Genomic DNA, 14,656 nt, shown 5'->3' on the forward strand with positions numbered 1-14,656 from the left:
GCCATAAAAAAAAAAAGAACACAGAAACTTACCAATCCGTCGAGTGCTGGGACCCAGCAGCCTCCTCTCTCCCGCAGCTGAGAGTGGAGGCTGCTGGGTCCCGGCGCCTGACGGATTGGTAAGTTTCTGTGTTCTTTTCTTTTTTTATGGCTGGCGCCTGGCGCGGGGCAGAGGAGGGGGACAGAGAGCAGAGGAGGGGGGACAGAGAGCAGAGGAGGGGGGACACAGCGTGAGAGGGGCAGTGGAGGGGGACACAGCGTGAGAGGGGCAGTGGAGGGGGACACAGCATGAGAGGGGCAGTGGAAGGGGACACAGCGTGAGAGGGGCAGTGGAGGGGGACACAGCGTGAGAGGGGCAGTGGAGGGGGACACAGCGTGTAAGAGGGCAATGGAGGGGGACACAGCGTGAGAGAGGGCAATGGAGGGGGACACGGCGTGAGAGAGGGCAGTGAAGGGGGACACGGCGTGAGAGAGGGCAGTGAAGGGGGACACGGCGTGAGAGAGGGCAGTGAAGGGGGACACGGCGTGAGAGAGGGCAGTGAAGGGGGACACGGCGTGAGAGAGGGCAGTGGAGGGGGAGACGGCGTTAGAGGGGGCAGTGAAGGGGACACAGCGTGAGAGAGGGCAGTGAAGGGGACACAGGGTGAGAGAGGGCAGTGGAGGGGGACACAAAGTGAGAGGGCAGTGGAGGGGGACACAGAGTGAGAGAGGGCAGACGAGGGGGACACAGAGTGAGAGAGGGCAGACGAGGGGACAGCGTGTGAGAGGGCAGACGAGGGGACAGCGTGTGAGAGGGCAGACGAGGGGACAGCGTGTGAGAGGGCAGACGAGGGGACAGCGTGTGAGAGGGCAGACGAGGGGACAGCGTGTGAGAGGGCAGACGAGGGGACAGCGTGTGAGAGGGCATACGAGGGGACAGCGTGTGAGAGGGCAGACGAGGGGACAGCGTGTGAGAGGGCAGACGAGGGGACAGCGTGTGAGAGGGCAGACGAGGGGACAGCGTGTGAGAGGGCAGACGAGGGGACAGCGTGTGAGAGGGCAGACGAGGGGACAGCGTGTGAGAGGGCAGACGAGGGGACAGCGTGTGAGAGGGCAGACGAGGGGACAGCGTGTGAGAGGGCAGACGAGGGGACAGCGTGTGAGAGGGCAGACGAGGGGACAGCGTGTGAGAGGGCAGACGAGGGGACAGCGTGTGAGAGGGCAGACGAGGGGACAGCGTGTGAGAGGGCAGACGAGGGGACAGCGTGTGAGAGGGCAGACGAGGGGACAGCGTGTGAGAGGGCAGTGGAGGGGGACAGCGTGTGAGAGGGCAGGCGAGGGGACAGCGTGTGAGAGGGCAGGCGAGGGGACAGCGTGTGAGAGGGCAGTGGAGGGGGACAGCGTGTGAGAGGGCAGTGGAGGGGGACAGCGTGTGAGAGGGCAGTGGAGGGGGACAGCGTGTGAGAGGGCAGGCGAGGGGACAGCGTGTGAGAGGGCAGGCGAGGGGACAGCGTGTGAGAGGGCAGTGGAGGGGGACAGCGTGTGAGAGGGCAGTGGAGGGGGACAGCGTGTGAGAGGGCAGTGGAGGGGGACAGCGTGTGAGAGGGCAGTGGAGGGGGACAGCGTGTGAGAGGGCAGACGAGGGGACAGCGTGTGAGAGGGCAGACGAGGGGACAGCGTGTGAGAGGGCAGACGAGGGGACAGCGTGTGAGAGGGCAGACGAGGGGACAGCGTGTGAGAGGGCAGTGGAGGGGGACAGCATGTGAGAGGGCAGACGAGGGGACAGCGTGTGAGAGGGCAGACGAGGGGACAGCGTGTGAGAGGGCAGACGAGGGGACAGCGTGTGAGAGGGCAGACGAGGGGACAGCGTGTGAGAGGGCAGACGAGGGGACAGCGTGTGAGAGGGCAGACGAGGGGACAGCGTGTGAGAGGGCAGACGAGGGGACAGCGTGTGAGAGGGCAGACGAGGGGACAGCGTGTGAGAGGGCAGACGAGGGGACAGCGTGTGAGAGGGCAGACGAGGGGACAGCGTGTGAGAGGGCAGACGAGGGGACAGCGTGTGAGAGGGCAGACGAGGGGACAGCGTGTGAGAGGGCAGACGAGGGGACACCGTGTGAGAGGGCAGACGAGGGGACAGCGTGTGAGAGGGCAGACGAGGGGACAGCGTGTGAGAGGGCAGACGAGGGGACAGCGTGTGAGAGGGCAGACGAGGGGACAGCGTGTGAGAGGGCAGACGAGGGGACAGCGTGTGAGAGGGCAGACGAGGGGACAGCGTGTGAGAGGGCAGACGAGGGGACAGCGTGTGAGAGGGCAGACGAGGGGACAGCGTGTGAGAGGGCAGACGAGGGGACAGCGTGTGAGAGGGCAGACGAGGGGACAGCGTGTGAGAGGGCAGACGAGGGGACAGCGTGTGAGAGGGCAGACGAGGGGACAGCGTGTGAGAGGGCAGACGAGGGGACAGCGTGTGAGAGGGCAGACGAGGGGACAGCGTGTGAGAGGGCAGACGAGGGGACAGCGTGTGAGAGGGCAGACGAGGGGACAGCGTGTGAGAGGGCAGACGAGGGGACAGCGTGTGACAGGGCAGACGAGGGGGACATTGTGAGAGAGGGCAGAGGATGGGTGACAGAGCAGAGGAGGGGGGACAGCGTGACAGATAGCAGAGGAGGGGGGACAGCGTGACAGAGGGCAGAGGGGGCAGTGTGAGAGAGGGCAGTGTGTCTGGATGCAGAGGGGGCAGTGTGAGAGAGGGCAGTGTGTCTGGATGCAGAGGGGGCAGAGTGTCTGGATGCAGAGGGGGCAGAGTGTCTGGATGCAGAGGGGCATTTTTGCATGCAACTAAATAAGTATTTCTGTCCTGACCTAAATACTTATTACAATTTTTTGACCCAGCTACTTCTAAAACAGGACTGCTCAGTAATTATTTTGGAGGGTTGCCTTGAAAAAATTTGGAGACTCTAAGGGTGCCGCGAACTGCAAAAGTTTGGGAACCACTGGTCTAAGTGGAATTCCCACGCTGTTATGGGAAACCGAGCACTAGGGTTAATAGTGCTTGGGCGGGGGGACCCCACGCATTGTTTTCCAGAATATTTATCTATTTTTAAACTTTTGAGAACCGCCGGGACCTGCGTCTTTATAGCCAGGCCAGTGTAACAGTGATGTGTTCTCGCGGCGACGAAGCTCGGTAGAGTTTGCCTAATGGCAGCTTTATACAGTTGGAGACTTGTATAGCTAGAGTGGCAAACAGTCTGGACTTTGATCTCTGGCGATTTTACATCAAATCTCAGGTTAATATATTGGCGAGTTTCAACTCTCTTGAGGAAATCGTAAGATTTTCAAAATCAGAGCTTGATACATTTACCCCCTGGACTGAACAAGGAAGTCCCCTTTGGGATGTGGATGAAACTTTAACTTGTACATATTTCTTACAATGTCCCACTGTTCTGTGATGGAGTGGGCCCATATCTCTTCATACCGTGCACTCTGCCCCCAACTGGTGATAATGGGAACTGATCCTGACAATAGTCATTGTGGATCCTTCTAATTTGACCTTCCTTTTATGAGTCTAAAAGCCCAAAAGGACTGTTTGGATTTAGTAAGCATATTTTTATGCCATATTTTCTCCCAGGCTTATAACTTGTCACATCTCTGAAGTGCTGAGGAAGAATTTCTAAGGGCTCCTATCTTTTGGCAAACGGTTATACCTACCCCCTGAGGACTTCTGTATAACAGTGTCCAATTTCTCCAAAAAACAGGTATCCCTTCAAATGGTAGATAGGCTACACTATTTTGTGACTGAGTAAAGGGCGCACCCATAAGGCTCTCTTAGCCACCACTGCTGAGCCCATTGTATTTGCTGAAAAGCAAAGCTATCCAATTATGCGTCACATAAAAACCCTATGCCACTCATCAATGCGTCTCAACATTTATTGTTTGCTAGCTTTCTCTTGAACATCTGTAGAAAGTATCTCCCATCACAATCTAAGTGCCTTTGCCACTCAAGCCATAGTTATACCAGATGTAAAAGTGGTTCCAAATGAAATATGAAGTTTCTTAAAACAACTCTCCATTATCCTATGCACGGGATCTCATAGGGGACCTCATCTTCAATAGGAATTTTGGGATGAAATACTAGCCAGCGATGCATCTACTATCGAGACCATGCTCCCTCACCTCTCCAGTCATATCCCTGTTATATTACTACAGATAACAGTGATGTCACAGACTCCCTCACCTCTCCAGTCATATCCTGTTATATTACTACAGATAACAGTGATGTCACAGACTCCCTCACCTCTCCAGTCATATCCCTGTTATATTACTACAGATAACAGTGATGTCACAGACTCCCTCACCTCTCCAGTCATATCCTGTTATATTACTACAGATAACAGTGATGTCACAGACTCCCTCACCTCTCCAGTCATATCCCTGTTATATTACTACAGATAACAGTGATGTCACAGACTCCCTCACCTCTCCAGTCATATCCTGTTATATTACTACAGATAAGAGTGATGTCACAGACTCCCTCACCTCTCCAGTCATATCCTGTTATATTACTACAGATAACAGTGATGTCACAGACTCCCTCACCTCTCCAGTCATATCCTGTTATATTACTACAGATAACAGTGATATCACAGACTCCCTCACCTCTCCAGTCATATCCTGTTATATTACTACAGATAACAGTGATGTCACAGACTCCCTCACCTCTCCAGTCATATCCTGTTATATTACTACAGATAACAGTGATATCACAGACTCCCTCACCTCTCCAGTCATATCCTGTTATATTACTACAGATAACAGTGATGTCACAGACTCCCTCACCTCTCCAGTCATATCCTGTTATATTACTACAGATAACAGTGATGTCACAGACTCCCTCACCTCTCCAGTCATATCCTGTTATATTACTACAGATACCAGTGATGTCACAGACTCCTTCACCTCTCCAGTCATATCCTGTTATATTACTACAGATAACAGTGATGTCACAGACTCCCTCACCTCTCCAGTCATATCCCTGTTATATTACTACAGATAACAGTGATGTCACAGACTCCCTCACCTCTCCAGACATATCCTGTTATATTACTACAGATAACAGTGATGTCACAGACTCCCTCACCTCTCCAGTCATATCCTGTTATATTACTACAGATAACAGTGATGTCACAGACTCCCTCACCTCTCCAGTCATATCCCTGTTATATTACTACAGATAACAGTGATGTCACAGACTCCCTCACCTCTCCAGTCATATCCCTGTTATATTACTACAGATAACAGTGATGTCACAGACTCCCTCACCTCTCCAGTCATATCCTGTTATATTACTACAGATAACAGTGATGTCACAGACTCCCCCACCTCTCCAGTCATATCCCTGTTATATTACTACAGATAACAGTGATGTCACAGACTCCCTCACCTCTCCAGTCATATCCTGTTATATTACTACAGATAACAGTGATGTCACAGACTCCCTCACCTCTCCAGTCATATCCCTGTTATATTACTACAGATAACAGTGATGTCACAGACTCCCTCACCTCTCCAGTCATATCCTGTTATATTACTACAGATAACAGTGATGTCACAGACTCTCTAACCTCTCCAGTCATATCCCTGTTATATTACTACAGATAACAGTGATGTCACAGACTCCCTCACCTCTCCAGTCATATCCCTGTTATATTACTACAGATAACAGTGATGTCACAGACTCCCTCACCTCTCCAGTCATATCCCTGTTATATTACTACAGATAACAGTGATGTCACAGACTCCCTCACCTCTCCAGTCATATCCCTGTTATATTACTACAGATAACAGTGATGTCACAGGGTTACTCACCTCTCCAGTCATATCCTGTTATATTACTACAGATAACAGTGATGTCACAGACTCCCTCACCTCTCCAGTCATATCCGTTATATTACTACAGATAACAGTGATGTCACAGACTCCCTCACCTCTCCAGTCATATCCTGTTATATTACTACAGATACCAGTGATGTCACAGACTCCCTCAGCTCTCCAGTCATATCCTGTTATATTACTACAGATACCAGTGATGTCACAGACTCCCTCACCTCTCCAGTCATATCCTGTTATATTACTACAGATACCAGTGATGTCACAGACTCCCTCACCTCTCCAGTCATATCCTGTTATATTACTACAGATAACAGTGATGTCACAGACTCCCTCACCTCTCCAGTCATATCCTGTTATATTACTACAGATAACAGTGATGTCACAGACTCCCTCAGCTCTCCAGTCATATCCTGTTATATTACTACAGATAACAGTGATGTCACAGACTCCCTCACCTCTCCAGTCATATCCTGTTATATTACTACAGATAACAGTGATGTCACAGACTCCCTCACCTCTCCAGTCATATCCTGTTATATTACTACAGATAACAGTGATATCACAGACTCTCTCACCTCTTCAGTCATATCCCTGTTATATTACTACAGATAACAGTGATATCACAGACTCCCTCACCTCTCCAGTCATATCCTGTTATATTACTACAGATAACAGTGATGTCACAGACTCCCTCACCTCTCCAGTCATATCCCTGTTATATTACTACAGATAACAGTGATGTCACAGACTCCCTCACCTCTCCAGTCATATCCTGTTATATTACTACAGATAACAGTGATGTCACAGACTCCCTCACCTCTCCAGTCATATCCTGTTATATTACTACAGATAACAGTGATGTCACAGGGTTACTCACCTCTCCAGTCATATCCTGTTATATTACTACAGGTAACAGTGATGTCACAGACTCCCTCACCTCTCCAGTCATATCCTGTTATATTACTACAGATAACAGTGATGTCACAGGGTTACTCACCTCTCCAGTCATATCCTGTTATATTACTACAGGTAACAGTGATGTCACAGACTCCCTCACCTCTCCAGTCATATCCTGTTATATTACTACAGATAACAGTGATGTCACAGACTCCCTCACCTCTCCAGTCATATCCGTTATATTACTACAGATAACAGTGATGTCACAGACTCCCTCACCTCTCCAGTCATATCCTGTTATATTACTACAGATAACAGTGATGTCACAGACTCCTTCACCTCTCCAGTCATATCCTGTTATATTACTACAGATAACAGTGATATCACAGACTCCCTCACCTCTCCAGTCATATCCCTGTTATATTACTACAGATAACAGTGATGTCACAGACTCCCTCACCTCTCCAGTCATATCCCTGTTATATTACTATAGATAACAGTGATGTCACAGACTCCCTCACCTCTCCAGTCATATCCTGTTATATTACTACAGATAACAGTGATGTCACAGACTCCCTCACCTCTCCAGTCATATCATGTTATATTACTACAGATAACAGTGATATCACAGACTCCCTCACCTCTCCGGTCATATCCTGTTATATTACTACAGATAACAGTGATATCACAGACTCCCTCACCTCTCCAGTCATATCCTGTTATATTACTACAGATAACAGTGATGTCACAGACTCCCTCACCTCTCCAGTCATATCCTGTTATATTACTACAGATAACAGTGATGTCACAGACTCCCTCACCTCTCCAGTCATATCCCTGTTATATTACTACAGATAACAGTGATGTCACAGACTCCTCACCTCTCCAGTCATATCCCTGTTATATTACTACAGATAACAGTGATGTCACAGACTCCCTCACCTCTCCAGCCATATCCTGTTATATTACTACAGATAACAGTGATGTCACAGACTCCCTCACCTCTCCAGTCATATCCTGTTATATTACTACAGATAACAGTGATGTCACAGACTCCTCACCTCTCCAGTCATATCCTGTTATATTACTACAGATAACAGTGATGTCACAGACTCCCTCACCTCTCCGGTCATATCCTGTTATATTACTACAGATAACAGTGATGTCACAGACTCCCTCACCTCTCCAGTCATATCCCTGTTATATTACTACAGATAACAGTGATGTCACAGACTCCCTCACCTCTCCAGTCATATCCTGTTATATTACTACAGATAACAGTGATGTCACAGACTCTCTCACCTCTCCAGTCATATCCTGTTATATTACTACAGATAACAGTGATGTCACAGACTCCCTCACCTCTCCAGTCATATCCTGTTATATTACTACAGATAACAGTGATGTCACAGGGTTACTCACCTCTCCAGTCATATCCTGTTATATTACTACAGATAACAGTGATGTCACAGACTCCCTCACCTCTCCAGTCATATCCTGTTATATTACTACAGATAACAGTGATGTCACAGACTCCCTCACCTCTCCGGTCATATCCTGTTATATTACTACAGATAACAGTGATGTCACAGACTCCCTCACCTCTCCAGTCATATCCCTGTTATATTACTACAGATAACAGTGATGTCACAGACTCCCTCACCTCTCCAGTCATATCCTGTTATATTACTACAGATAACAGTGATGTCACAGACTCCCTCACCTCTCCAGTCATATCCTGTTATATTACTACAGATAACAGTGATGTCACAGACTCCCTCACCTCTCCGGTCATATCCTGTTATATTACTACAGATAACAGTGATGTCACAGACTCCCTCACCTCTCCAGTCATATCCCTGTTATATTACTACAGATAACAGTGATGTCACAGACTCCCTCACCTCTCCAGTCATATCCTGTTATATTACTACAGATAACAGTGATGTCACAGACTCCGTCACCTGTCCAGTCATATCCTGTTATATTACTACAGATAACAGTGATATCACAGACTCCCTCATCACTCCAGTCATATCCTGTTATATTACTACAGATAACAGTGATATCACAGACTCCCTCACCTCTCCAGTCATATCCTGTTATATTACTACAGATAACAGTGATGTCACAGACTCCTCACCTCTCCAGTCATATCCTGTTATATTACTACAGATAACAGTGATGTCACAGACTCCCTCACCTCTCCGGTCATATCCTGTTATATTACTACAGATAACAGTGATGTCACAGACTCCCTCACCTCTCCAGTCATATCCCTGTTATATTACTACAGATAACAGTGATGTCACAGACTCCTCACCTCTCCAGTCATATCCTGTTATATTACTACAGATAACAGTGATGTCACAGACTCCCTCACCTCTCCAGTCATATCCTGTTATATTACTACAGATAACAGTGATGTCACAGACTCTCTCACCTCTCCAGTCATATCCTGTTATATTACTACAGATAACAGTGATGTCACAGACTCCCTCACCTCTCCAGTCATATCCTGTTATATTACTACAGATAACAGTGATGTCACAGACTCCTCACCTCTCCAGTCATATCCTGTTATATTACTACAGATAACAGTGATGTCACAGACTCCCTCACCTCTCCAGTCATATCCTGTTATATTACTACAGATAACAGTGATGTCACAGACTCCTCACCTCTCCAGTCATATCCTGTTATATTACTACAGATAACAGTGATGTCACAGACTCCTCACCTCTCCAGTCATATCCTGTTATATTACTACAGATAACAGTGATGTCACAGACTCCCTCACCTCTCCGGTCATATCCTGTTATATTACTACAGATAACAGTGATGTCACAGACTCCCTCACCTCTCCAGTCATATCCTGTTATATTACTACAGATAACAGTGATATCACAGACTCCCTCACCTCTCCAGTCATATCCTGTTATATTACTACAGATAACAGTGATATCACAGACTCCTCACCTCTCCAGTCATATCCCTGTTATATTACTACAGATAACAGTGATATCACAGGGTTACTCACCTCTCCAGTCAGCAGGCAGATGATCTCCAGGGTGAGATTTAATATCCTCTCAGTCATGTGACTCCTGTCCTTGTCCATCCTCAGTGAATCAGTGATTTATAAAGGATGTCTCTCGCCCTCAGATGATATCTAGCAAAGACTCTCTGGTTCTTCACAGCTCAATTGTCTAGACAAAAATACAATATAAAAATACAATACTTGTAAATAAACATCAAAATTATTAACATATTTAAAAATGAAACATTGAGTGACCCCTTTTCCCTAGCCATACAGCCCTGCTCAGTTACCATCACACAATGCTGCATTGTGTAAGGTTAAACCACCATTACCAGTGGCCAGGAGTGCTGGTCTTCCCAGACATCTCTGTGGTACAATATGCTGCATTTGAAATCAGTTACAAATTCAATAATTAAAGATGTTTGGGACTTTTTCGGTCTTGGTTTTAATTTCATTCGAAAAAATTAAGACATGAAAAAACAAACAGTATTTAACCTCTGTGCAAAATAGAAAGCTAATTTACATTGTAACATGGTTTTGTACAATAGACGACTCACTCAATTTTTTACTTAGCTTTCCTTAATGAATCAGGCCCATAGATACTATATTTTACTGATTCAATAACAGTTACCTCTGCAATTCCGGTGCAGCTTCTTGCAGAAGACATTACAATTATTAATAAGTACAAAAGTCCTGTAGAATTATACTGAAAATAAAATACTACATATAAAACAATTCAGTAGTAAATATGGTCTCTAGTTTATTCCTTTATATGAATTGAAAGTACTTTTACTGTTACTAAATTGACTCTAAAAGAAAAAATAGAGACTAAAAGTCTCCATTTTTAGGTGAAGTATATGACATATTGACATGGGTTTATACTGTATACAGGCGTTTTTGTTTTATAATATATTGGTACGGGTGAATACTGTATTCACTCATGTACTGTAAATTATAGTCCGGATCAGACCCTCCTCTAATCTGATGCCAACAAGACTCTCATCCACTTTCTGATCATCTCCCGCCTTGATTACTGCAACCTGCTCCTCATTGGCCTCCCTGTACCCACCTCGCTCCTCTTCAGTCCACACTAAATGCTGCAGCCAGACTTATCCACCTCCCCTCCAGTCCTCATCTGCCTCCCCTCTCTATCTAGCCCTACACTGGCTTCCTCTCTTCAAACTCCTCACCCCCACCTATAAAGTCTTCTCTAACTCCACTGCTCCATCTCTCTCCAACCTCATCTCCACTCATACTCCTCCTTGCCCTCTACGGTCTTCTAACGACTGCCGCCTCATCTTCCATCTGGTCACCACCTCCCATTCAAGACTTGCTGCCCCCCTTTTCTGGAACAATCTCCCCGTTATATCAGACTTTCCCCTAGCCTGTCAAACTTTCAACACTCCCTCAAAACCCATCTGCTCAGGTTAGCGTTCCCTTCTACCACCTAATTCTGCCCTCCTCCAACCCTCTTCTTTATCCTTCTATACTCGCCCCATCCTACTTACTCATGTGCTTGTATCCCCTCAGTGCTCTCGTCCCTCACCCCACCTTGCCAATTTGTGTCTCCTGTCAGTCACCCCCTCACCTATATTGTAAGCTCCCTTGAGCAGGGCCCTCTTTCCTTGTGTCCTTTTCCAGTTCATTACTTCACTCCCCCCATCTCCAAATCCCCTCCTCCCGTGCCTTCACTTCTCCATCTCTGCCCTGAGCCTGTAAGTGGTGTCCTCAATACTGGGCACAGACTCAACCCCTCACTCACTACCTCCCTCTTTCCATTCTATCTGTATACTGAAATTGACTTTTACCTCTTTGCCCTTTCTCTTCTTAGTTGGTACTTATACTTATTGCACTTTGCTTTTACTGCACTTTGTTTTTGTACTACCTTGTACACCATGTACTGTTACCCTGTACTGCTATCCCATGCTCTATGTACGGCACTGCAGACCTTTGTGGTGCCTCATAAATAGAAGATAATAATAATAATAATAATAATGATAATATGACCATCACAGACAGTAAATGATCAACTCTGTAAAATGAAACTGTGCTGAACAGTTATGGTGTAAAAATGTTAGCACTGCCATGGAAGGAATAGCGCCCACAGAACTATCTCGATTGTTATTCTATGGCAATGAAATTGATTGCGAGGACAAATATATTTGCCCAATAGTTATTGATATGTATGTGGACACCAGGCATATACATGTTTACCGTTAGAGGGAGCGGATAAGCTCTACATTGGCTATATTAGCACCTAGTCAAACCATGATAATTGGTTTTGGGGGGTGGGGAGGTTGGTTGAATGGTATTACTCATAGTTTGTTATATATTATCATAAAATTAATCGTGATTTATGTAATTTTTAAGATTATAACCAGTTGTTTTATAAAATGTTGTGAAAACCAGTTGAGGCTTTGCCGTTAGGGTCAATTATTAAGTCAGTGAGTGGAATGTGGTGAAAAGGGTTAACATGATTGAGACTTATGCATGGCCCCTGTTTGTAGATAACATACATACAATGATCATTGCTATGGAGTAGAAAGAACTAGGTTGAACTTATCTCAGGATGGACTAAGGTGGTTGTCTTCAGGGCTCACCAGGCAGGCAACACACAAATAATCTCAGCTACAACTGGAATGTCAGAGAAACTGTGTAAAGCAGATTATCATGATTTTTAATGAGTGCTATTTAGCAATAGGGCTCCACAGTCAAGACATTTCTCAACAATGAACTTTAAATCCGTATCTATTGAATTTACATGTTTCCCAAAGGAGGAAAAAAGGGGGGAATTATAAATACCAACATGCCTCTTATAGCCACAGTGATATTTTTGTGGGATTACTGCTTCAACACATATCTCTAAACTACTCTCAAAATACCCCAACTCGTTCCCCAAACTTACAACAGAATTATAAAACCTTCTAGAGTGGAAGTGGTAAGGGCAGGGTGCCAGGCAACTTTAAAATTAAGAGTAGGTATAACTGGCATCTCCTCTGGCAGGTTTTCAATCTCAGCACCTCTGCCCTGTATGCAGGAAGATGAGCTGAGCGACACAAATGGGGCCCCCACTGTAAGAAAGGTCAGAGTATTAGGGGACCATTAGCCCAGAGGGGCCCTATAAGTATCATGTTACCAGAATAACTAATAGGCCACTTAAGTTTGTCTGGGTCTTGGCCACTATTGTTGGCACATCATTGTGTGAATAAACAGCGGGTGACCTCCCAATGCCGGGCATCTTATTCTGCAGGGTAAACCCAGGAATGTCCTAACAATCCTAAACACCGCCCTGCTCTTCTCACCATGTCTTACTTCATATACAAGCAGTGGTTGGAGGAGGGTACTGAAACACCATGGTAATAATCATCATCAATGACGGGCTGAGAGCTGTTATCACCACACTATGGGGTCTCTTTATGAATGCCCACATTTGCTCCCCATTAATTATCATCCCTTATCGCAATGGCGGTAACTTTACTGTAGCATTAACTCTGGGATCTAAATCTTTAATGCGCTATTTTGGTCACATGCGCAGTCTTTTAGGAACTTAAAGGAGGGGAGAGCACGAAGGCTGCCGGAGAGATATCCGAACTACCCTCTACTGCGATGCTATCCTCCTAGAGCAGAACGGCTTACCCCATGGGGGTCATGCTCCAAAAAGCTTAGCTTTTCAGAGCATGATAAATAGGCCCAAACCACAGTCCCAATTGAGTATTATGGGGACTGCGGCTTAATTAATATGATACTTAGCCTATTGTCAACTAGCCCGATATTTAAAAATGCCTAAACCACGTGGAAAAAGATGTTTCTGCATGGCGTAAGGCTCAATAAATAGTCCCCCTATGTGTGTTCACATTCTCTCAATAAGCCAGTAGCAACATGGTGGACGACACACCCCTCCTGAGCCCACTGCTTGTATGCAAGGTAAGTAGGACAGGGGGGAAATGAATTACACGAGAGGGGGAGATTGGTAGAGGAGAACTGAATTACAGGGGATGGTGGTGGGGAAACGGAGTTTATATATATTATATATATTATAATTTATGGCTAATGTAAGAATTTGTCTAAAGTTGACAGACTATTATCAGGAGAAGTTGAGTTTCTGATATTAGCCACAATACAATGTGCACAATTACAGAAAGAGAGAGAAGAACTTGCACTGAATGGAGAATACAAAGTTTTCATTTTAGGTAACCTGCAAAACATAACAGAGGCTGCCCAAAGTAACTGATTTCATGTCCTGACCATCCTGATCTACAACTATGATGTCTCCTCCAGTTCCTGTCAGAGCTCCCTCTGCAGTATAGTAAAGTGACAACAAGGTCTGCTCCACCTGTACTATAATAACAGGACACCAGTCTGCTCCACCTGTACTATAATAACAGGACACCAGTCTGCTCCACCTGTACTATAATAACAGGACACCAGAGACTGCACCACCTGTACTATAATAACAGGACACCAGAGACTGCTCCACCTGTACTATAATAACAGGACACCAGAGACTGCTCCACCTGTACTATAATAACAGGACACCAGAGACTGCCCCACCTGTACTATAATAACAGGACACCAGAGACTGCTCCACCTGTACTATAATAACAGGACACCAGAGCCTGCTCCACCTGTACTATAATAACAGGACACCAGAGCCTGCTCCACCTGTACTATAATAACAGGACACCAGAGGCTGCTCCACCTGTACTTTAATAACAGGACACCAGAGCCTGCTCCACCTGTACTATAATAAAAGGACACCAGAGCCTGCTCCACCTGTACTATAATAACAGGACACCAGTCTGCTCCACCTGTACTATAATAACAGGACACCAGAGGCTGCTCCACCTGTACTATAATA

At 46.3% G+C, this 14,656-nt stretch overlaps 2 protein-coding genes across 20 annotated transcripts in view; one reads left to right on the top strand and one right to left on the bottom strand.

Annotated features, from left to right (window-relative positions):
• The window catches only part of LOC142160072 (uncharacterized), a 1,559,230-nt gene that overhangs the window by 646,479 nt on the left and 898,095 nt on the right, over nucleotides 1-14,656 (top strand). The gene's annotated exons all lie outside the window — the stretch shown is intronic.
• LOC142160082 (uncharacterized) overlaps nucleotides 1-14,656 on the bottom strand; it is a 215,803-nt gene that overhangs the window by 14,593 nt on the left and 186,554 nt on the right. For 2 of the 4 annotated variants that reach the window (XM_075215003.1, XM_075215002.1), the window contains exon 1: nucleotides 9,802-9,963. The exons of the other annotated variants lie outside the window; for them this stretch is intronic. In XM_075215003.1, coding sequence (XP_075071104.1) covers nucleotides 9,802-9,879 — 78 coding nt within the window. In that variant the 5' untranslated portion in view covers nucleotides 9,880-9,963. Of the gene's footprint in view, nucleotides 1-9,801; nucleotides 9,964-14,656 lie in introns of those variants that run through there. 4 annotated transcript variants of the gene reach the window in all.

This window comes from Mixophyes fleayi, chromosome 6, assembly GCF_038048845.1.
Source record: "Mixophyes fleayi isolate aMixFle1 chromosome 6, aMixFle1.hap1, whole genome shotgun sequence".
NCBI lineage: Eukaryota > Metazoa > Chordata > Amphibia > Anura > Limnodynastidae > Mixophyes > Mixophyes fleayi.